The 23,620-nt window shown below is 37.5% G+C and overlaps 1 protein-coding gene across 1 annotated transcript in view; it reads right to left on the reverse strand.

The window, feature by feature from the left end:
• Positions 1–8,933: 8,933 nt before the first annotated feature.
• The window catches only part of LOC140241838 (alpha-1,6-mannosyl-glycoprotein 2-beta-N-acetylglucosaminyltransferase-like), a 38,506-nt gene continuing 23,819 nt past the window's right edge, over positions 8,934–23,620 (reverse strand). The window contains exons 5-8 of the mRNA XM_072321593.1: positions 16,936–17,011; positions 14,588–14,677; positions 10,098–10,222; positions 8,934–9,258 (exon numbers count right to left, since the gene is read on the reverse strand). Of these exons, the coding sequence (XP_072177694.1) occupies positions 9,039–9,258; positions 10,098–10,222; positions 14,588–14,677; positions 16,936–17,011 (511 nt within the window). The 3' untranslated portion in view covers positions 8,934–9,038. The remainder of the gene's footprint in view (positions 9,259–10,097; positions 10,223–14,587; positions 14,678–16,935; positions 17,012–23,620) is intronic.

Here is a 23,620-nt window from a genome sequence, read left to right on the forward strand (position 1 = left end):
TGACTTGCAGTGCAATGTTTCCTTCAGATTTTTTCTGGATTAGCACAGAACAGACTTTAGAAGTTTCGTTGTGCCAGGCCATGCCAAGTTTTTACCGACGTAGTGGGTATTTTGTAGTGGTATTGGTTCAACTTCTACCAGACAAGACATACTGGTAGTTGATTGCATTGCACTATTACACTGTCAGCCTTGAGGGCTCGATGATGCATGTCGTTGTTTTCTTCTTTTAATCGGCAGCCTTTTGGATGTTGGCAATGCTGTAGTCTTGCTCCAGTAGCATGGACCAGTTGAACTTCTATAGCAGAAGAGGAAAAAACAGGGAAGAAAAGCCTAAAAAAAGCCATATTCTATTAGCCTATGCAAAATACCAATCTCCCCTATTTTTGTGCTGTACGAATGTAATTAAAGAGCACAGTGGAACCTTCTTTATACATAGAGGTCAAATATACTAAAACATTGCGATAACAAGTTGTTTTAAAATTTCGAACTCTTTATGTTTTTGTTTCTGTAAAGATATAATGAAAACCCTGATATAACGGGGTTATTGTCATTTTTTTCTTAGTCCTCTTTATAATGAAGTTCCCTTTTCTGAAATGAAGTAGACATAATTTGTACCATTCAGAGATATGACAGACAAAGGTTGCCAATTTGGTACTTAGTGCGACTAACTGAAACAACTCAGTAGCCTTATGTATCAAGCAAGATCATCGTGAGAAGGACAATTTTTTTTTTTTTTTTTTTTCAGGCCTTGTTGCTTGGCGAGTAGTGGTGTTGGTTTGGGTCAGTTATTGCGCAGTGCTTACTCAAAGAATTTTCACATTTGATATGTCTTGTATTAGTATGAGCTTGTTAGTTTTTTTTTTTTTTTTTTTTTTTTGGACCGTCTTTCTAAACTACCTTCATAATTGATTGGAAAGTTCACATATTTATATTTGTATTGATTAGCATACAATGTCTTTTTAGTTCCACTATGATTGAGTGCAACTCGTGTGCCTGCATGCACCCTCCTCTAAAAACTCCTGACACTTCATAGTTATTTAAATTTGCTCTTCAGTTGGCAAAATTTCCCTATCAAACCATGAGGATGGTAAAGCTATATTGCCGTCACTCACCCAGTTATGCAATTCAGACTGAAATGGGGACAGCATAGGTCGGTGACACTATGATATTGTGTATATACGGCATGAACTATAACCAATTTACTGAATTGACTTTAAAGGGGGAAAAAACACAAAGAGAGAGAGATGTAGCCGTATGTTTTGACTACTTTAGATTTCTATGGAGCAGAGGTATGGTACCTTTTATGATGTGTGATATACACCTGTATGTAGAGTTTCAGAGCAGTGCACAATAAATTTTGAGAAAAAAAAATGTTTGTTCTGTGTGGTCTTTTTATCAGTGGCATTACTGTTCAAAATATTTCAATTAACATAGCAAGCCTGTTGCTTTTCAGTTGGGAGTAAAGAAATGCTAATAGTGAGTTTACAGTCTCCTCGATAGTATAGGATTATGTAAGCGTATTACGACTGACTATGTATTGCTATGGTCAAACACGTGCTGGTTGAGTAGCATGAAAACAGGTATGGTAGTGTTTAGCTGTGTGTGTATATATACATGTATTTATTTTATCTATCTATCTATCTATCTATCTATCTATCTATCTATCTATATATCTATCTATCTATCTATTGATATCTACCTACATGTATATCTACGATGTATATATTTCTGTATACAAATATGATGCATTCATAAATATCAGGACAAGAAGGAAAACAAATACACCCATCACACATCTGCACTTTAACAATAGAAACACCAGGGACATAATACCAGTTACCTCTTGTCATTTTATTTACAATTAAAAGGCATTATGTCCAACAACCAACATGTACTGGAATACAATCATAACTTTTGTGTTTTCCAGCTGATAAAATGACAAAACTATTTTAATACAAATTGCTATTCTACCTGATAAGAAGTTTTCTGACCGAAACCCACATTAGTCCACTCCATTTCTACCTTTTTTCTTATTCACACACACAAATAAATGCTGCTCTTTTTGGAATGTACAAATTCCATAATGGGCAAATCTCAAGAATATAATCACTCTTTAAAAGTTTTTTTGGGGGAATTTTGCTGCAGAAATAATCATCTTGTCCTATTGGCAATGCTGAATTTCACCACATAGCTCATACTGGAAAGAGGTTATATGGACTTGGTCAATATATTCATTTAACATGCACAAAATGTACTAAAAATTTCCAAACCAAATAAGGAATTTTAAACTGTAATCTTTGAAATATATAGCTAATCTAATAATTGGGTATAACTTTAGAGCTTAAGAGGCTTTAGAAAATTCCGTTACTGAAACAATTATATATGAACAATCAAAATGTCTTAACTGAAAAATAAGTTTGAAATACATACAATAATACGATACAGCACCAAACCAAAGAAATACAATTGTTTCAAGGAATCGGCAGGTTAAATGACAACACTTTAAGTTCATTTACATCTCAAACTTATACCATATTCAAAATTACAACAAATCCTTTATGTAATTCTTATAAATAAAAAGACGTGTTTGGACGTGTTCCATCATTTTAATTTCTGGTAATTTCTAGGTCTCTTTGGGCACTATCTATCAGACGGAATCTGTTGACAGAAAATCAAGCAAGCAATCTGTGGCATATTTACCACAAGCTACATGTATGTGTATGCACACTTCTCCATCTTAACAGATTGCCATGGTTTATGCATTTAAGGCTCTTTTCTGATGGGCATCACAGTCTCTTGGAGTTGGTGCTGGAATATTTTACTCTCTTGCACAAACACACAAACTAAATAGATATATTTAAAAGATATAATAAAGTCCACTGATAACAAGTCCACCCTCCCCCTTTCTGCATTAGTGTGAAATGCTTAGCACAAATGTGAACCGTTTTCTGTCCGTTCATGTAAAATATCGCTTTCTTTAATAGTGAGTTCACCTTCATCCTTTTCTTTCCACAGATAAGATACTGAAATCTGCATGAAATCAAATAAAATGTCTCTCTTTTAATCGAAGTTTTGTGCATCACGGTTGCAAAATAAAGCAAAATACAACAATTACAAACACTTTTGAGCTCACAGACATTCAGGAGAATTTGGCTGTAATGAGGATTTCCAGGGGTTTGAGGGTGAGGTGCTTAAAAATCACTTAAGTGAAATTATTCATTGCTTGTGGATTGCATTTTTTTCCCAGATATTTGATAACACTTTTGGTTTGCCCTTGTTTTCCCCAAAAAGTCACCTTCTGAATTTGTATGGCATTTAATATTAAAAAATAAAACACCGATGGAAAAAAAAAAAGACACAGTAAGCCAGTGATGATCTAGGTGTCTATTCTCTGTAATGATACGTGAACTTTCACCATGACAAGTATGAATATAATTATACAAATATTTTTCCTTTTTCTGAATCTTATGACCTGCTCCTGAGTATCGAAGTTTTAGGTATGTAAACAGCAAAGCGCCAAGTACTGACTGATGTCGTATTATTACTATAATACACTGTTAACAGCAATCCAGTTGATGCTTTTCAAAAGGAAACATGTTAGTAAAGTGATTAGTATAGGTACAGTGCACAGCCTCATCTGAGTGATATCTTCTGTACACATATTATATTACTGCATATGCTATGTACATTCCTGTAATGTCCCGTGACTATAGTAGTCTACTGGATTCTTTAATTTACTATAGTATGAAATACATATTGCCAAGTCTGACATTTATTTCTCATTTTCTCCCCTAACTTTTAAGCTATCAAAAAGAGAACAAGAAAATTGAGACCCCAAGAATGTAATTTTTGGGAGATGCTTCATATCTAGTATAAGATATATTTCCTAACTAATACTCTACATAAGTCATAAAATCAAACGTAAGTCCATTATCAGCCAATCAGAATGAAGTATTCAGAGATTTATGCTTGATTTTCAGACTTATATTTGATCTCAACTTTTCTGCAACAAGGCCTGGGCCCCGTCTTAAAAAGACTTGTGATTGATTTAAATCAATCACAACTTTACGATTGAATGCAAATCCATCTTACAAAGAAAGTTATGACTGAAATTAAGACGGAGAACTGCAATCAATCAATCGCAGGTTGCGATTGATTGCAGCTTTCAAGAGATTTGTGATTGATTGATTTCTATCACAAGTTTTGTAAGACAGGGCCCAGGTTATCATTAGCACGACTTCATGTACTCGTATCCTTGTATTTCTAAATCGCTGTTATGAGGAGGAGGAGGACGAAAAAAGAGGAAAAGGAGGAGGAAAAAAGATGAGGGAACTACTGTATACGCCATATATTTAGCATGTCTACATTTTTTGTGTGCGAATCTGGACTTTCCAACAATTTTCCAAGTGGTTAAATTCATGATCATGGAATACAGTAATGAACAGAGAAATGTATGCGTGCATGTTGTATCCATGCTGGGATCAAAGTTAATATTTTCCTGCGTTGTTGAATTTGCGAAGAGTGCAAGACTCGCAAAATTTGCGGGAAAAAAAAAAAACCTCCCATGAAATATATGGCATGTACAGGATGGATAGATATAATGTGACGAGCAAAAACATGATGCACCTATGGATGTCCAACACAAATAAAGTATGTATGGATAACAACAATACAAATCTTGAAAAAACTATCAAAAGAGAAGCAAACAATTGCATATAAAACAAATACAGGCACCAAAGAACGAAGATAATATGACAAACATGAAACCATAAACTCGTACGGTAAATAAAGCAAAGAATTTCAAAGACAGTGATGATCTACATATTGACCATTACCTCTGTTATATGACCCCTTTTAAGAATGTTACTATTCAGAGTGCAAACACCCTTTGGTTTCTATGGCCACGGGGTAAGTCATGTAAGGTGTATGTATTGACATGAGAAAATCAGGGCCCTGTTTCATAAAGCTGTTCGTAAAGTTACGAACAACTTACGAGCAACTGGTGATCAGTTCTTGTGCTGAATTATTGAAATTCTGATAAGTATAGCACATCAGCACTGATCACCAGTCGCTCGTAAGTTGTTCGTAACTTTACAAATAGCTTTATGAAACAGGACACATGGATCAAGAGCCACTTAGTTACAATTTTCTTCCTAGTCATTTAAAAAGATATTCACCAAAAACAACCATAGGTGACCAAATGCAGTTCAATTCCCGCCAGTGCAGGCACAACGCTGCAAAGACCATACGGGTGCTTGCGCTGTGAGGAAAATGCTGCTAATTGTACAAATTTGATATGAAGTCTTAATACTCATGAGCTTACTATGAAATTAAAACATATTGAAAATCTCTCACAGAGTTTGCTAATACCAAGCCCAGGTGGGCAAATGGCCCATCAACTTCTACCTCCAGCCAATATCACATAGTGCTTTCTTCACAACATGTGCTCCATGAATTAACTCTTTATTGCTCTTTCCACAAATTGCAAAAAGTCCATCCATGCTTATACCTTCAAATCACAATTGAATTGCTTCAATAATACATCAGTGTTTAGTGGGAATAAAAAAGAATCTATAAAATCTCTCTTACACACTGTATGCTCTGAATCACAGCACTTTGCATTGCACATGGAGACCACATTACAAGATATATTCAAGATATTTATCACAATCAATGCAATAATAGTTTACCGAGCTCAGACAATATCAATTCTTGTTTCTTTTTCTGACATCAGCCCCACGAATATTTGTAGTTGGGTCTCTATAAGTTGCATGTAGCCATAGAATCAAGGTACAGTCAACACTCTGACAGACCACAATCTCCTTTCTGCGAACAGATAAACACAATGCCATTTTGTAACGCATTCTAGGAGCTGCCACGGCCACCTTCCAGTATATTGGTACATGCTGTTGGGTACAAAAAAGCCTATATTGTAGAGATCAGTGCTCCGCAGTGACAACACTTGAACCATGATTGATGTTATAAACGTGGCAACTGGAGAATTGCATTTCAAACTATGTTCGTAAACACCATTCGAAACACATTTTGAAACGTGATTCTCTCTCTCAAGTTAGATAAACGCAACCTTAGACTGCAGTCCCCTATTAAAGTCAATTGTGTGTGCCATCAGATACTTGAACGCAATTTAAAATGAAAGCTGTTGTCGCAGCAGGGCCTGAAATTGCAAAGTGTTGCAGATGAATGTGAGCTGAACGTCAATGGCATGGCACAGACGGAACAGGCTCCAAGTTAAAGGGATGGTACAGTTTCGGTTGAGATGGGGCTACAAGTATCCAACATTTTTGGATGATGATTTTTTGTTGTTGAGATAATGAGAAACCTCGTATAAAATATGAATTTAATTCTAAAGAGAAATTTAAAGTTTATCAATGAAAATTGGTTTTGAAATGGCTGAAATATCCAACACAGAGCAATCCTAATAAAAGGTGGGACCCATCTTTTTTTAGGATCGCTCTGTTTTACTCTGTTTTTGGATATTTCAGCCATTTCATAACCGATTTTCATCAAATGAACTTTGAATTTGTCTTAGAATTGCAAGCTCTTTAACATTTCATAAAGTGGTTTCTAAGTATCTTGCAAAAAGTTAAAGGCTGAATCCTCACCTCAACCAATATTATACCATCTCTTTACCTGCCGCACTTCATAGTGTGGTCATTTAAAAAAATGCATTTTGACCAATTCGATGCTTCACATAAGTATCACTGATGAAAAAGCAAGGAGGGGGACAGCATTCAGGGAGTTTTGTTTGCACACGGGCCCCATTTCATAAAGAGCTGATATGATAGCAACTCCTGCTGGAAAGGCAATTGTCATGATGGTAATGACAAGAATCCAGCTTCCTGATTGGCTGTTGCTATGGGAAGCTGCCATTCCAGCAAGAGTTGCTAACATTTTTTTTTTTTTTCCCGAAATGGGGCCCTGGTCTTCCAAGTTGAGCTCTCAGGGCAGTGTTTCAAACTCTGACGAAGTCATACAAATTAGCTATAAAAACTCTACATGATCATTATCAACCTGCTAATATTTGTCACAAAAATGCTCACAGTAGAAAATGATGAAAAAAAAAAAGAAGACACACTGATAATACTGACCACAAAAGCAATTTGTCATTTACAATTCTGACGGTCAAAGAGGCAGGCATTCAAATTCCCACCTCTGTCGACTCTTCAGCCAATAAGTGACTTTAAAAGATGGAAGCGATACATATTACATATTGCAGTTCATCACCAGAGAGAGAGAGAGAGAGAGAGAGAGAGAGAGAGAGAAGCATACTTACACAAGACTATTTAGCAATCACATGACCATCACATGACACATGACCTAATACAATGGAAACTCAGTATATAATGAGATCCTTGGGGACCAAGACAATTTGTTCTTTATATCAGATATTTTGTATTATCAGTAGTCAATAAACAACACAAAACAAGGATTGAATTCACTGGCACTGGAGAAATCAGTTTGTTATATCAGGGGGGTGTTTCATCAACGAGTTCGTCGGAGGTTTTCACCGACAAATCTGCTATCAGCCAATCAGACGCAAGGATTTCAGTAGCTTTTAACAGTTGTCGGTGTAAATCACTGACAAAAAGTTTCATGAAACACCCCCCAGGTATTCTGTTGTATCAGATCTCTTTATATCGAGTTGACACTGTACATACTGTGCGGCATCAGTTCCCTAGGGCAGTATATTGGCACCCACTCTGGGCTTACTCTTCCATTTTAACTATCCCTAAAAGGATCATAATGGGGGGGGGGGGGAGGAAGGGTGGGTTGGGATAGTCCCATGTGCTTTATCCTGTCAAGCCAGTTTTGTTTTTGTTTTTACTCTCTTTTCTTTGATACCATCGGCTTTGTTCGATAAGATACTTCCTCCCATATTTCACCTACATGTACCACTGTGGCAGACAAAGGGGTATAGCCATGGGATGATTTCTGCTCAATGACGCCAGCCAAGTGCAACATGCCTTTGGATACTGCAAGTGTATGCATACTCACAGCCATGTGGCATACATTATAGTATACCAGTACATGTGACCCTGACACTCAACTGTATGTTATGCGCCTACACGAAACTGGCTTGCTCTTGGTCTACGCTGATGAAATGTTGACTGCAAAGGATTTATACTTGAAATTACATGTGCAAATGTTGAGCGGACAGACCTTGAGAATGTGATATGGTATTATAAAAACAAGATGTAGTAATTTCAGATATGATAAAAATTATACATAAAACAGCTTATGTGGGAGCAAATCTATCAAAAGAATCCTACCTTAAATCTCCCAAATGTCTCCAAATGTCATTGCTGATATAGATGAATATGAAAAGACATAACGGTAGATAGATACACAGATAGATAGATAGATAGATAGATAGATAGATAGATAGATAGATAGATAAATAGATAGATAGATAGATAGATAGATAGATAGATAGATAGATAGATAGACAGATAGATAGATAGACAGGTAGATAGAAATATAGATAGATCGTCTGATGAAAAAGTAGATTGATAGATATAATAGATAGATTTACGGACACTAGATAGATAGAGACAGAAAGAGCACCACTCTGATACAAAATATCTATTTCAACTTGATTTAATACATTGGTCACCTGAACATACTCCAGAACCTGAGACACTGGCAGCAGATGTAAAATAGAAATCAGGATCAGGATCAAGCAGGCTCACAGGAACCAGATGTATCATGTTAAAAAGCAGGTTACCCCGTTGAGGGTGAACAGATTTCCCTGAAACAAGCACTTCTTGTAGACATCTGCCGAAGTATGCTCTGGACTAGTCTTCAAAGGGTCAACTGAAGCGAATATATAGACTGCACAGACCGACAGCAGATTCGACAAGTGCACATAGATGAATAACAAGCCTATTTGCCATTACAGCATCTTTGTCAGTTCAATTTTAATATATAAATGTAAACATTTCATTACTTCAGAGTACAAAAGAAAGAAAAAAAAAACTTTAAAATGAATTTTAAACAGAGTTATAGTTCAGCCTTTATCATAAATTTTTGGGTGACTTTCCGTATGTCATGCAGAGGGCGTGGTCACGCACGTCGCCCCAGCCGCCGTTGGGTTTGGGCAGCTGTGCCTTGAGGGGTCGCGTGGATGGGGTCAGTACCAGCTCCTTGGGGAAGAAGCTGTTACTGTCTGCAGCAATGGCTCGATTGATCCGGTGGATGAGATCGTCGGCGCTGCACTTGCCCTTGTGATGGATACCACTGGAAAGGAGAAGGGACGGTGAACAAGGAGTGAGAAATCTCTCAGGGATTAATGGCTGCTTTGATTATTCAAACCCATCAAAACGTGGGGAGATTTTGCTGCAGAAATTATCATTTTGTCATCCTCAAATTGGCAATGCTGCATTTTACTGCATATTTTCCTATATTGGGGAAAGATTGAATGGAAATGGTTGATATGTTTATGTTCTTAACTACCTGCACAAAAAAAAAAAAAAAAATTCTGAGCAGTCCTTATCAGAGCTAACAGAGAAGTGGGTTGGGTTCTTAAAACATTCTAACTGCACCATATTACAATACAAGTATTACAACAACACCGCAAAAAAAAAGAAGACAAAAAAGAAGACAAATAAGCCTCTTGGGACGAAGACCTAATGCCATTGACTTCGTGTACAACTAGGTTGCTGTTGGAGTTGATGGGGTGGACAGGGTTTTTTTTTTGTGTGTGTGTGTCTTTCCACAGACTGACACATGGCAACTACTGTTCCTGTTCTGTCACCTGATAACAATAAAGGCATGTCAGGTGTGAAACAGCCGGGAGTGTAGGTTTGTTAGGTTCACTCATAGCCTCAAGTATTGCCACTTAAAATGGAGTTGAACAGGTCTTACAGCTGACACAAGCCACATCTGTAAGTGTGTTGTATGTTGGAGACTGAAGACATACAAATCTATCTCATACAATGTGCTGGAATGATTGTTTGATTTTCATAAACAGACATCTGCATTTGAATTCTCATGGTCTTTCCGACGCTGTGGCAGCCATCTTGTTTTCATTCCAGGCTCGTCTGTCATAAAGGTCACTGCAACATGAATGTACTCACCACTCTCCAATGTGGAAGATGCGCGGCGACTTGAAGACCATGACTTTCATTGGCGATTTCAGGCACTTATGGCTGACGTAATTCATGGTCCAGTCCCAGTTGTAGTCGTCATAGGTACAGAACACCTGTCAATCACAAATAGGAGGAAAGCATTATGTAACACCTAGGCCCTGTTTTATGAAGAGTTATAAATTGATTATAAAGTTGATTTCTATGGTAAGTCTATGGTAGCCTCCATGGAAAGGAAATTTATAATCGATTACATACCTTTTGATAAGACGGGGCCCTAGTATCATTACCTACAGCTCTACAAAGTATACATTCTAGATGCCTTTCCTTAAAACACTTTCAAAATGTGAACCTGTGGATATGAAAACTGACACTAACTTTATACATCGGACGAGACAAAAAGAAAAGAGTTTGCTGGTCTAAACAGAACCCAAGAGTGGAGAGAGAATCTTCAAGGACAAACACAGATATTGTTGTTTTCCTGCTTACATCACTGAGGAACTGTATCACGCATCATACAAGTACAATTGGCATTTTAATGTAATCTAGGCAGCAATGATGAGAATTTGGCTTCTACAATCATTCTCTAAATCTACTTCCTGTCAAGTTCGGCTTGGTACTTTCTTTTTTCATTTCAATTTTCTTTATCACGAATAGAATATTGAACATTTACATGCCCCGTTTAAGAGTCAAAGGGCAAGAGTTGGGAAGAAGCCACTTCATTAAAAGAAAAACAAATCATTTCGTTTCCCTATGTTTTGCAGGAACTAGGTTTGTTTCTGTATCTTCCTTTTACTTTTTTTCTCTCTCTGTATGGAGAAACACACACACCAACAAACAAACAAACAAACAAACATACGCAAATACACATACACAATCCCATTTGCAGCTTGCAGCAATAACAAAGCTTATTATAGTACACAAAAAACTTTATATTAAATCCTTCTTCCCTGGCCCGCAAATGATGAATCTCATGGCCAAAACATATCAAATGTAGATATTACATACAGGTTACTTATATACCAAACACATATCAACATAGTTATTTAAATTCAGTCTTTGTTTATCAAAAAATCACACTCAAGTATTTGAAATTTTCTTAATAAGCTTGTTGTGACTGATTTTGTGGCCAACAGTATTGTTCTTAAATGAATAGCAAAGAGATATCTAAATCTTGAAAACCTCAGACCATCCTTCTAAAGACAATAAGTTACTGTGTGTGGGTGTGTGTGTGTGTGTGTGATATAGACAGCAGCTGCGAGAAGAGTCCACAGAACTACCGGAGAGAAACGTTACACTTGGCTGTGTTACACTCTGCAGCAGATCCAAAACGCGGCAAATCTCACACTCAACATCACATGAGAGTCTATAGAGGACGTAAGCCGATACCCTGGAAAGCAATTATTCCTAATTGATGATTCAGCCGCAGCACATGTATACTTCCCTCTCTGTGCAGCTATGTATAGAGCCATGAAATCAGCGTCGTTGGCTGCACAACTCACAGACATCACACAAACTGTCAGTTCTTTGCTCCCCTAAATAAATTCTACATTTTCATACAAAATGTTCTTCTCAGGAGATGCTGTCATGAGGCAACTTATCTGTGAGCAATGTATGCCTTTCCTTCCTTTGTATGAAAGACTCCTGGTGAATTTAAAAGAAGAAAACCACTTACAAACTAATAAATGTAGGACTGTTCTAGACAAAGAGCTTGTAAAATTATTCAATCAAGAACTAAATCTCACCACGGTATATCAAATCATGATTCAATATTCCAGTCAACAATAATCTCACTTTTTTTTCCCTACAGGATCTACATTACCGTAATTAGAAGCGCACGAAACAATGGAAGTTGTTTCTGTCAAGTGAAAAGCAGAAAAGCATTACTGTCTCATGACTTGTATGTAAGCAGTTGAACACCCTTTTGCTTCATCTATTGCGAAGACAATGTTCCATTGCCCTCATCCTTTTCATGGGGACATCTTTTTCAGAGACTCCTACTCAAGCAGACCCAGATAAGGTTATCAGGGTTAACCAGTTGACACTTGACGTAAAATTAAAGGATCATTTTCTGTGGAAACACTATGAAACATTTCTGCTGCACCAGGCACAATCTTTCCTATGCCGAGAACGTTTGCATCAACAAGATGCTATTTATTTAAAAGACTCTTACTCATTATAGAATCAAGGGAACTCAGATGGGCTAAATAAATAGCAGGATTGGCACCTGAGGTATAATTAACCTTTCACATGCTACATTTTAGCTCCAACACACAGTAATTGTCCATGCATAGAAATCTTGGCAGATTGAATTGCACTTTACGTGTGACTGACTCTATCATATACATGTTGTCCCCTTGAGTCTACGAGGTTGTTTCATAAAGCTGTTCTTAAAGCTACGAACGACTTAAGAACGACTGGTGATCAGTTCTGATGTGCTATACTTATCAGAATTTCAATAATTCAGCACAAGAACTGATCACCAGTCATTCTTAAGTCGTTCGTAACTTTAAGAACAGCTTTATGAAACAGCCCCCTGGTCTGTATAGTCTTTTGGTGGAGTCAACAACTGTGGCATCTGTCCTTATATTGGAGGATTAGTTCCTTGGCAATGTCTGAAAATTTTGTGGTCACATTACAGGTTACTAGCACATCTCTGTCTGAAACCTTGATTCACTACAGCCACTCCAAGAGTTCACCCAAGAGGCTGTATACAAGATTACAAGTAGGCTTCTAGCAGTACTCATTATCTACATTTTATTACGGATTTCCTTGATGGCGTGAATGTGCTAGGCACATTACAATAATTTCAGATTCACGGCACTGATTATTATAGAAGTCTATACATATTAGATTCTGACTCATTACGGAAGCAAGTTATCACATACCCAGCCAGGGGCTCCTACAGTTGGCTCCTCTGTCTAAAACGTCAAACTGTTCAAGTAGCTACACATAACAACAACCAGCTACAAAATGAGCTGGATTTGTTCTGTAACTACCACTTACAGTAGTCACAGATAATAACGTTGCAAAATTTCAACTGCAATACCATATTAGTTGAAAAAATAACTTTGATATGGCAGGTGTTGCTTTGTTTTGTTCCTCCTTTTTTTTTTCTGAGGAGATCCTTTAAATATCCAGTTTTATTCTGCAAATGAGCAGGGTGGGGGGGGGGGGAATCTCAAATTGGAGATCCTGTTAAAAAAAAAAAAAAGTGTGGCATGTACATCTATAGATGAAATATTTTAGTCTCTTTGTAACTCTCCGGCTGGCCAGGTACATACAGATGGGTACATGGAAATAGTTCAGTTATATCAGGAGCAGGGTCATCTGAGAGAACAATGCTTAATACACTAATGAGGCTATCCTGTATGAATAGGACCAAATTATCATCGTCACTATCCTTCATCATACATCACTGACAGGAAGAAGAGAGAGTTTCCACCCAACAATATTCCTTGTGGGATACACAGCATGAAGTCGTTTGGTACAGCATTCATTACATTCCACAGCAATGAACATACAATCTACAAGACAGTCATCACTTACAGCTACAACAATGCAGTACTAGTATTAGTCCAGCAGCAGGACAAAAGGTGCACATGAATTATCCTATATTCAAACGTACAGCAAGCAGTGACATGGCAACAAATACTTCAAAGTGATAAGTCATCCCGGAAATGACACAGTCACAAACTATGATTGCTTTACATACTGAAGGGGGACAAAATAGCAAATGAAAGAAGAAGCTGATAGTAGCTCCAGCTTACCATTATGCTTAAGAACAATTCTTTACTTACATACATTTTTAATATTTTAAAAGTGAACTCGCAGTCTCTATAAATGACTATACTCACATGATATAGGCCTACCTGTATTTAGCATCCAATCATATATACCAATTAACAGCATGTATATTTTCTTAATCATGCAAACCTGCAAAAACACTTCTGTTTATAAACCTTTGTCACCTATCGACTCATCAAATGAATCATACTCCAAAAGTTGACACCAATCATACTTCTTGTTTCCTTATTTAAGCAGACATTTAATCCCCATTCTGTATTCTTTTGGTATTCTTCCCATCATTTGACACGAACACAGGATGATATTCCTTCCCAGTATATAAACACAGGGTAAGGTATGAGGTATCCTAAGATATCATATTAGACCCATGTACAGTTACAGTTGTTTTACTTCCTGGCACTTTCACACTACAGTCAATTTACAGAGATTAGCTCAACAATTAACTCTTCCATTCAAACTTGAATCCAGGTATTGTCTGATGTCTAGTAGATAAATGTTAAATACATGTATGAGTTTTGTTTTGCATTTCTTTTCTTTTTTGAGGGGGAACAACTAATGCACAATGTATTTTGCAAATTGGTCCTTCACAGCACCATAATCAGGGCTATATTTACCAATACTGCCCCATAGGGCAATATTTCATGCACACACACACCACACCTCCCACGTCTCACCTGTACACAAGGCTGTAGCTTCTCCCACGTTCTCCTGTCCAGAGACATGCCCATGTTGTGTTTTGACGACTGCCAGGTCAATATATCAACCTTAATAGACACCAGAGAAAAAAACACTGTGAAACAGGTGGCCGAGAATCATGCTCATTTTAACCTCACCAAAGTCACAGCTCCTCTATTCCTGGCAAAAACAAGCACTCCCCAGACAAATCAAACCAAAACAAAACAAAACAAAAGCCCAAGACCAAAAGACCAGCATACAAATTCTTTAAAAAAAAAAACTCCAAACAAACATGTGTTTCAGTAGCATTGAAAAATTAAATCAATATACACTGCATCATGTTAAACATAATGCCTCCCGGCACCACTTCATGGCAGAGGCATAAAAATGCAGGACAAAAAGTGGTTAGTGAGAAAATAAATAAATACATTACTGCAAAATTGCACAATATTCCTGGAACACAACCTCTAGCTTTCATTCCCGAATGTTTCCATGGAATTGATAGATTTTTTACTATTATCTATCTATCTATCTTTTTTTTTTGTTTGCTTAAAATAATGGGCACTTTCTCTAACAGAGAATCTGCAAGAATCATATTCATGAATTAGTATGCCCCCCTGAAGAGCTGATTCACAAAATATTAAAATGCACCGTACCAATTCTTACAATGCACATCTATGATTAACTGTATACGAGTGAGAGAGCGTGTATGTGCACATACACTGTATTTCTTGACTTAACATGTACCCTTCACACTGTTATGTGCAGGGTGGAAAAGCAGAGCAATATACCCTTCAATACATGATACAAAGGGGGGAAAAAATTGGTGTACATTACTTTAAACCGTAAAGTTCAAACCATTTTATATATCACTCTGAAATCTCCATAAACATAGCACAAGACCTGCTCAGCTCCGACAGTATACACAAAATTTAAAAGAAATTAAACAAGCATAAACAGGAGATTGAAGCTGCTGAACAAACATGAAAGCTGTGACTTGTTTTGTCAGTAATCAACACCAGCACCACCAAGACTTATGTTCTATCTTGACTTGTGTACATTGTATCGTGGAGGAAAACTCAAGAGCCTGTAAACGGAAACAGATGCTGAGGCAGGGCTTATATTGATTTTTATCTCCTCACTATTGCAGCATGAGGGTATGCTTCATTCAACCTCAAATAATGTGGGAATATGTAAGTGAAAAATCAATTTGTTTGCCTGGAATCAATGAAAACATCAACTGCATGAAGCCCTTAATGTAATATTGTACATAGCTCTGGTAAAACAGTTGACATTTTGATGGGAGCTGTCAAGTGTCTGTCTACTGATTATGCATATAATTCTGATGAGCTTGTAAATTGGATGAAAATTATCATTACAAACTGTAATTATTAACTAAAGTACATGTATTATCATGATGATGATGATGATGATGATGAAGACTGTGGCGTGGAGGAGTAGGATTATCATTATTATTGTAATTGTTGCATTATTGGCATCATTTCCTTTAATTAGTTATCTGAAGTAAACTGGTAGTTGTATCATCATCATTAATTTTCATCCCAGTTATTATCATCATCAATGGTTTTATCTACCATTCGATATCATGGAATCCCTTATTGACTAAACTTCAATCATTTTTAGGCCAACAGAATTAAACTCTACTTTTGTCTCTTGAATGAGTAAAAACCCCTAAACCACTGATTACAATAGGAAGGAAACCAACACACCCTCTGTCCCTGTTACTGCTTTTTTTTAATGCTTCCTATACATCATTTCCCATGTCAGACCAGTCAGAAATTATCGTGCTAACGGCAATCTTCACAACTTTGGCTACTATCTGCATAATACTGTTAAGGCAGCATATTTTGCAAAGCAAGAAACTCACACCTGAATTATCATGGCACGCTATACAGTATTGCAGAAGGCGTTGGAAGAAAAAAAAAATATCCCAAGCTCCTCAAACAACAAAGCCAAAATTTTACATAATCTACAGGAAGTGTGAAATAATGAATGACTCTTCATCCATACAACACCCACTCAGAAGTCTCTCCATGATTTAAAGTAAAAAAAAAAAAAAATAGATAAGAAAATAAATAGCACTTTCCGTACTAATGATATGGGAGCATTCATGAAGCTCACTGTGCATGTATGTATGACGTAGGGAGATATCTTCTATTGCTTCATGAAATTTGCAGGATGTTTGCAACACTTGATGCAATACATGGCGTAGGTTTTCATGTTTGGATTATGAACAAACCAGAACTGATAAAAATTTGCCACTTGTGAAGAATGGGTGACTTTTTGAGTTAATGCATGCATAAGATGGTTAAACAGATAGACTTACCTTGTCAATTCGATCTCTGTATACAAATGTCTTGTCATAATTTCCCAGTGTGAGGATGTCGCATTCAGGGCATTTTCTGAAGAAGAAAAAGAAAAAAAAAAGGGGTATAAGACATATTTGTTCTCCCACAGAAATACTTTGACATTGGTAAATGCAGCTCTCTAAATTTGCTCTGATATTGAATATGCCATGGGGTATAGACACGTTTGCTTCTGTGCCTAAAGAGAGCAAAGTTAATCTGGGGACTACTGATACATAACATGTATACATTGTACACTGTACAGTAGCACTGTGCTCGTGGTGATACTACCTAATACTACTCGGTCACAAATTTTGAGTGTGTTCGAATGTCTAGCCTGTTCTACATTCAGTAAGGACCAAGATGCAATCGGTGCTCAGATTCTTGAAATTTTCTCTTCTTCCCTCAGCCCAACTGTCATTATGGTAACATAATGAGAATTTTAGAATTCTAAGGAGCACTACAGTAAAAGATCATGCTGTACAAATGTATTCATATTGTACATTACACCTGTGCAACACTAATTTCAATCCACTTCACCTAGGGTCTATGAATTCAAGACCAGTTTGGAGTTGAAAACAGGACATTGTGACATATCTTCACTGGTTAAAACCATTTTGAGTATAGAAAGGTATGACTTGCTTGGACTTTAGTCAATTTTCAACACATAGACTGCGATTAATTTCAAGCTGTCAAGTGAATTTCAAAAGCCTTTGAACCTCTGATCAATAAGGGAAAGAAAATGCAACATGCTAAAAGTTTTGTAATTGTTGCCTCTATTTAGCTATAATTTGCTTTAAAACTTCCTGGATCATGCTATCATCTTGAACAATAAATAAGGATTTTTAACAATTGGACACAAATTGGACACAAATTTTGTAGTGGCATAGAATAATCCTCTGTAACTGTAATGTTCCAAAATAGATGAGATGCTTTAAGATAACCAGTAAGTTGGGTACAAGCAATACTATTTCCTTGAGAGAAAACATTTTTTTTTTTTTTTTTTCAATAGGATGACGTCACCATCTGTGGATTTAAAAATATAAGAAGTGAGACTGTCCACAAGTTCTGCTTTGCTGAATCGTTTGTAAGCAAGAATCAAGTTTGTGCAGTGGCTGATACTCTTCAGGTGTACACAGAATGCAGTCAATTCGTCGCCGGTCACACGAACCGACGAATCCCTCAGGTTTGCGTAAGAATGACAATTCGAGAAAATCACGTTTGAAGTTAGCCCATTTTTGACTTATGGTTGCTACACTTTCATGTCTATATTTTCCAATTAGTTTTGTAGTACATCAGACTGCAATTCTTGCTCTAACATGTGAAGTTTTTATCGAATTGTATTGTTAACAAATAAGCGGGAAATCGTCAAAGAGCTGCATGCATGTATTTTCGGTCTGCAAAGAACGTTGTCATTTTCCATGTGTGTCCATATGTACATGTACATTGAGCGTTGTCATTGTCAACACATGTATTACATAGTACGCGCACTGTGCGCGCGGTCAATGAACTGTTGAATCTCAAAAAACTACACGCAAGTCAATGCGCACTGATTCGACGGTTCGGTGATCGCGAGTACGCGCGGTCACCGAACCGTCGAATCGCCTGATTGTTTAACACACGCGTCTATGGGGAAAACAAATAATTTTCACAAATGGAATTACATACTTCTACAAAAGTGAGAACTACGTAAAAATTACACCGAATTACACACTGAGAATTTCAGAATATGTAGTATGGAATGTCTACTATCGAAATGATTGAAAATCTCAAAATCGAGTGATTCATCGGTTCGTGTGACCGGCGACGAATTATACTGTGAATAACAGCACACAGAACACCATGGGTAAACTTTGCAGAACAATGTAAGCGCTGGTAGTAATAAATGCTGCAATGGTTTGTACTATTATACTGAATAAATATGTTCAGGTGGAAACATTTTGATGCACAGCGGTTATTCACAGTTTTCGCTACAAAGAACAAACTGACATCTGGGATTGATATCAATTTTGGAAAGGTCCAACACAATCTCACACAAAGTAAACAATCCAAAAGTCCAGGAGTGGTGGTCCTGCCCAGTAGACATACATTGTACATGTACTATGCAAATCTGTTTAGCAGCGAATATTCATGATACAATAAGGCCAATTATGATAGAGAATGTACTACTAGTACATAAAGCTGTGATTTCAGTACTGAAAAATCAGAATTTTCTTGTATATTTTGATTTCATGAATTTTGCAAGAGCTACAAGATTCGTGAAATTAAAATGGATGCTAAAGTTCATGTCTACATAAGAGTACATTTCATGCATCGAATGCCAGTGTCAATTCCCAAAATTTTAAGCCGCGAAAATGGCCATCAGCACCAACTTGTATAAATTTCTTGTTTTAATACAATATTTTCAAGAAGGAAGGGGAAAACCAGTGTGATGGAGTCCAAAATGACAAAACCAGACATTTAGTTTTTGATGAGCAAAACTGCAAAATCTCAGTGCTGGAGTGCACACTGCAGCATGACATCCAATGATACCATCATTTCAAGCTGAACTTCATGTGAAAAGTTCATGGCTAAAAATGCGTGTCACTGTTCAAGGACAAAAACCTGAGTCTTTCAGCCAATCAGGGAAAAATACCAGCTTCATTCTTTAGTCGAGCAGGAAGCTGTGGAACAGGAAATCCCGGCATCAGAGGAAGCGAAAACTTACTTTCATCCTCTTTCATATTTGATTTCAATTCACTTTGAAGTTGATATTTATGATCAAAAGTCCCCCCCCCCCAACAGTGAAAACACCTCATTGAACAATGTATCAGGATTATGCATACACCCCCTACATAGTATGTACAGTTGTACATGAAGAGGAAAGGTTAAATACATTTCTCTTGGCTCTACACATATTTGATCAAACAAAAAGATATAGAAAACCTTTGACTACAGCAGATTTTGAAGACTCTATAAAATGGATGACTTTATTCAATGCCAGGCTTTAACTATACTTATTACATTACTGTTTTACAGTCAAAATACAATATTTGAACAGAAAGTAGAAATCTTAAAAAAAAAGAAATTGAACATGTACATATGAAATACACATACACCGTATGAAAATGTTTTTAAATCAATTGGAAGCACTTGCCCAATAGATTCTGATATTAAAAAGGAAATAACATCAAACTTTAAATTTCTTTCTGAAGAATGATGTGACAAGTTTGGCAAATAAATCATGACTTACAAGCTGTACTTTGTACGTACATGTATACTTTCCTTCTGCTACTATTTTTCTACAGCTCTTTATACATGTATCTTCTCTCTATCTCTCCCTCTCTTTCTCTCTGTCTCCCCCCCCCCCCCCCCCCCCCGTTAATTTAGTCACTTCTCCAGCAAAAAATTACATTCTTGCCTGAAAAAAAAGGCTTCTTGCTAGCTTTTCCAGCAAAGTGTGTCAGGTATTTATAGTTGCCCAAAGTGTGAAATACCAAGATGACATCATGACGAGGCGTGTTAAATCCTATAAAACACTGTACTTGTGACAAGTCGTCACACAGGAAGCTGAAGAGCAATGAGCTGGATTATGATTCCATGTGGGTTGATGAACTGGCCCATCCAACACATGTGTTATTAAGATGAATGCAGCATACATAATTATAGATAGGATCTGCAATTGGGGTTCACAAACTGTACAATTGCAGGAATGAGGTTAGGTACATATTGTAAGTTCAAAGGACAAATATGCACAGGAGGGAAAGTACAGGGAGTATCATGATATAAAGGGATGCCATTTAGAATGGATGGAAACTATATAGGGCCTCAAAGGGCCTACAGCTGTACATATGGGAGACTTTAATTACCACACAAAAGATCCTTAAGGAAATGAATTTGATCTGAGCCTGGGATCAATTACTTCTTAATACATCCCTGGTAAGAGTCATATACATGGTATGTATGTGAAACGATTGATACAGATTGATACAAACTACTTGTACAAAAGAAAATTGAAATGATGAGTGGCAAGAACTAACATACACCTTGACCCCAAGCTTTACCCTGGGTCATACAATGTACTGTAATAGGCTTTGCCACAGATTTTCTTGCCGTAGTCATTGAAAGAGTAGCAGGCAGAGGGTTGTTACTCAAGACTAGTCAAGCCATCAGGGAAAGGATCTTCAGAGATCTGCTCAAATTTCTTGACTTTCAAATACACCTTTGAATATTTCAAACCAAATTTTGCTACCAGCATTCGGTAGCAAAACTCTCAAATGATCAGCAGGAGTGCCATCCGAAGAGGCTCATGATACACATTTCATACTAACGGCCAATGAGTAAATTGAGCAATTTCATTGGTCGATGTGACTATTTGATATGAAATCATTCAATGACTGACTCATTTTAATAGTAGTCAGTGTTGCAAGGGGTTTAGGATTTCTCTTGGTCAAGAGTGGTAATCACATTGTGAGTGTCAAAAGGGCTTCAAGCTGACACACTAAGTCTTATAATAGCTTCCCCTCTTTCACCGACAACTGACGGCAACACTAAAAACAGTACAAGGGCCTTTTAAAACATCTAGGTTACCGGTACACTCTAGGCTTGTAAGAATCATCTCAGATGTTTCTACACCTTGAACTTTTGTTCCTAAAGGGTAGTAGATGTTTGTGCAGTGCCACCCACAATGTAAAACAATATAAAAAGTTTGACATCAGACATGTACAGTATCTCTCTCTCCTACAATGACATGATTTTAACAATCATGCATTGTCCAAACAGTGTGTAATCTCAACAGCAGCTGTTTGCAGAGCCTCTAGTTTTCACTGATATCAGGCACATTCAGGGCATGATTGCATCATCAGAGGCACAGAGTCTGGCTGAAAGTAAGAACAATTGTGAAATTCACCAATGTGGCGCAGATTTTGTAACTTGAAGTACTCACACACACTGCAAAATGATTGACATGCATGCACATTATGACATTCAATGTCATTTAAACAAAACGAAAAACGAGAATCTGTATACACGTGTGTATACGTATTGTAAAGTTGAATTAGAAAGTTTCTCTTTCTCTATTTCATTGAGCTTCACTGCACATAATCACATTCCTGTACTATGCGGGCTACATGCACAGATGAGGGCATCTTGAATAACACTGCTCCCCTACTGCTATCAATCATAGTGTGTATTATTAGTTTGTCAAATATTTACTTCCACAGAAGTCATTGGAAGCCATCCAGAGGTTACACTCAACAGTGTGCAATGTATGTTTTGCAAGAGAAGCCACAAAATGTTGGCATTGTATGAGGATCACCCTTTTATATAGTTCAACCACATACCTGGTAGGCCGACATGTTATCAGGCCTATCAATAGGGAGTTTTCGATTGGGTGAACGAGAAGGACGTGCCGCCGAGCGCAACCGTACATCAAGGCGGCACGTCTGTACGTTGACCCGCTGCTAAAACACATTTCGATTTCGGGCGTCACGTCTCGTAGCGTGTGCAGGAGGCAACCTGTGCCTTGGGTGCATATACGCGGAATTTGTGACTTGTTTCTGTACTTGTAATATTTATTTTGTCTTTGACTAGATGCCGAATAAGTATCCTGGGATGGATTTTGTGGATTTTAAAACATGATGCATGGTAAGACTACAAGGTACATGCAATGCACCAGCCTATAAGCACCGAGATGTGATTGCGTACAGCATTACGTGTAAATGCATGTGTGGGACTACGGTATGCAGTTGCAAAGTGCGAAACAGTGAAAGCGGGCAAATAAAATGGGTAACAGAGGCTGTAGTTTGTATGTCAGCGCTGCTGATGTGACGTATCAAGATCATAAGCTTTCATGTAATTAGATATCCATATTCTCTCGAAAGAAAAAGGAAAACAGGCGAACTGAGCACGGATTTCCCGAGAGTCATTGTGCTCTTTCATATGATTTTCGTCTATCGCGAGAGGAGTGTGACGTCATAGACAAGGTGGGTTGAGCGCGGCGCAACCGATTTGGGTGGACAGTGATAACCGGGATTAACGCGTTCGAAATTTGTGCGATGAGCCGAGGGTCGACACTCGCGCATGCGCAGTACGTAAAAACTACGTCATAACAGGGTGACGCCTGGCTCAACGTGCAAATCGAAAAGTCCCTAATAAAGTCAGCATACACCTCAGTGAATCAGATTTAGGTTATGTATTGCTATTGAATTCAGCAATATGCATTGATCACATCACACTGCCCCTCTCCCTTGACACTATGAAACCAAACGGGAAAGGTGCCCTGAAATTGTGAAAGGGGGGCTGGGTGGGGGTCGCGAGTTTCGTTCAAGGTCATATCCACTCCATGACTTCAGTGACTCATGGAATCGCTGGTCGATGCCTCATCTCCTTTTGACCGAGATAAAAATGGCTTTCCACTCTAGCTGCCTACGTAATTCAGTGAGCATTCAACTTGACTCTCGTGTGTGGTGATGTGCAAAGGCCTTGATCATCAAGGAGGTACACTGTATCTCCTGACAGAGGTGTGTAAGATCTTTTAATGCATTACTGCAAATGATAACCAATGTTTTAACCATATTACAATCCAAGTTTTGTGTTCGTTTGTAAGTGTTTTTTGTTTTTGTTTGTTGTTGTTTTCTCTCTCTCTCTGGGGGGGGGGGGGGGGCAGCTTTTTTCAAGAAAATATCA

Source organism: Diadema setosum, chromosome 18 (genome assembly GCF_964275005.1).
Source record: "Diadema setosum chromosome 18, eeDiaSeto1, whole genome shotgun sequence".
NCBI lineage: Eukaryota > Metazoa > Echinodermata > Echinoidea > Diadematoida > Diadematidae > Diadema > Diadema setosum.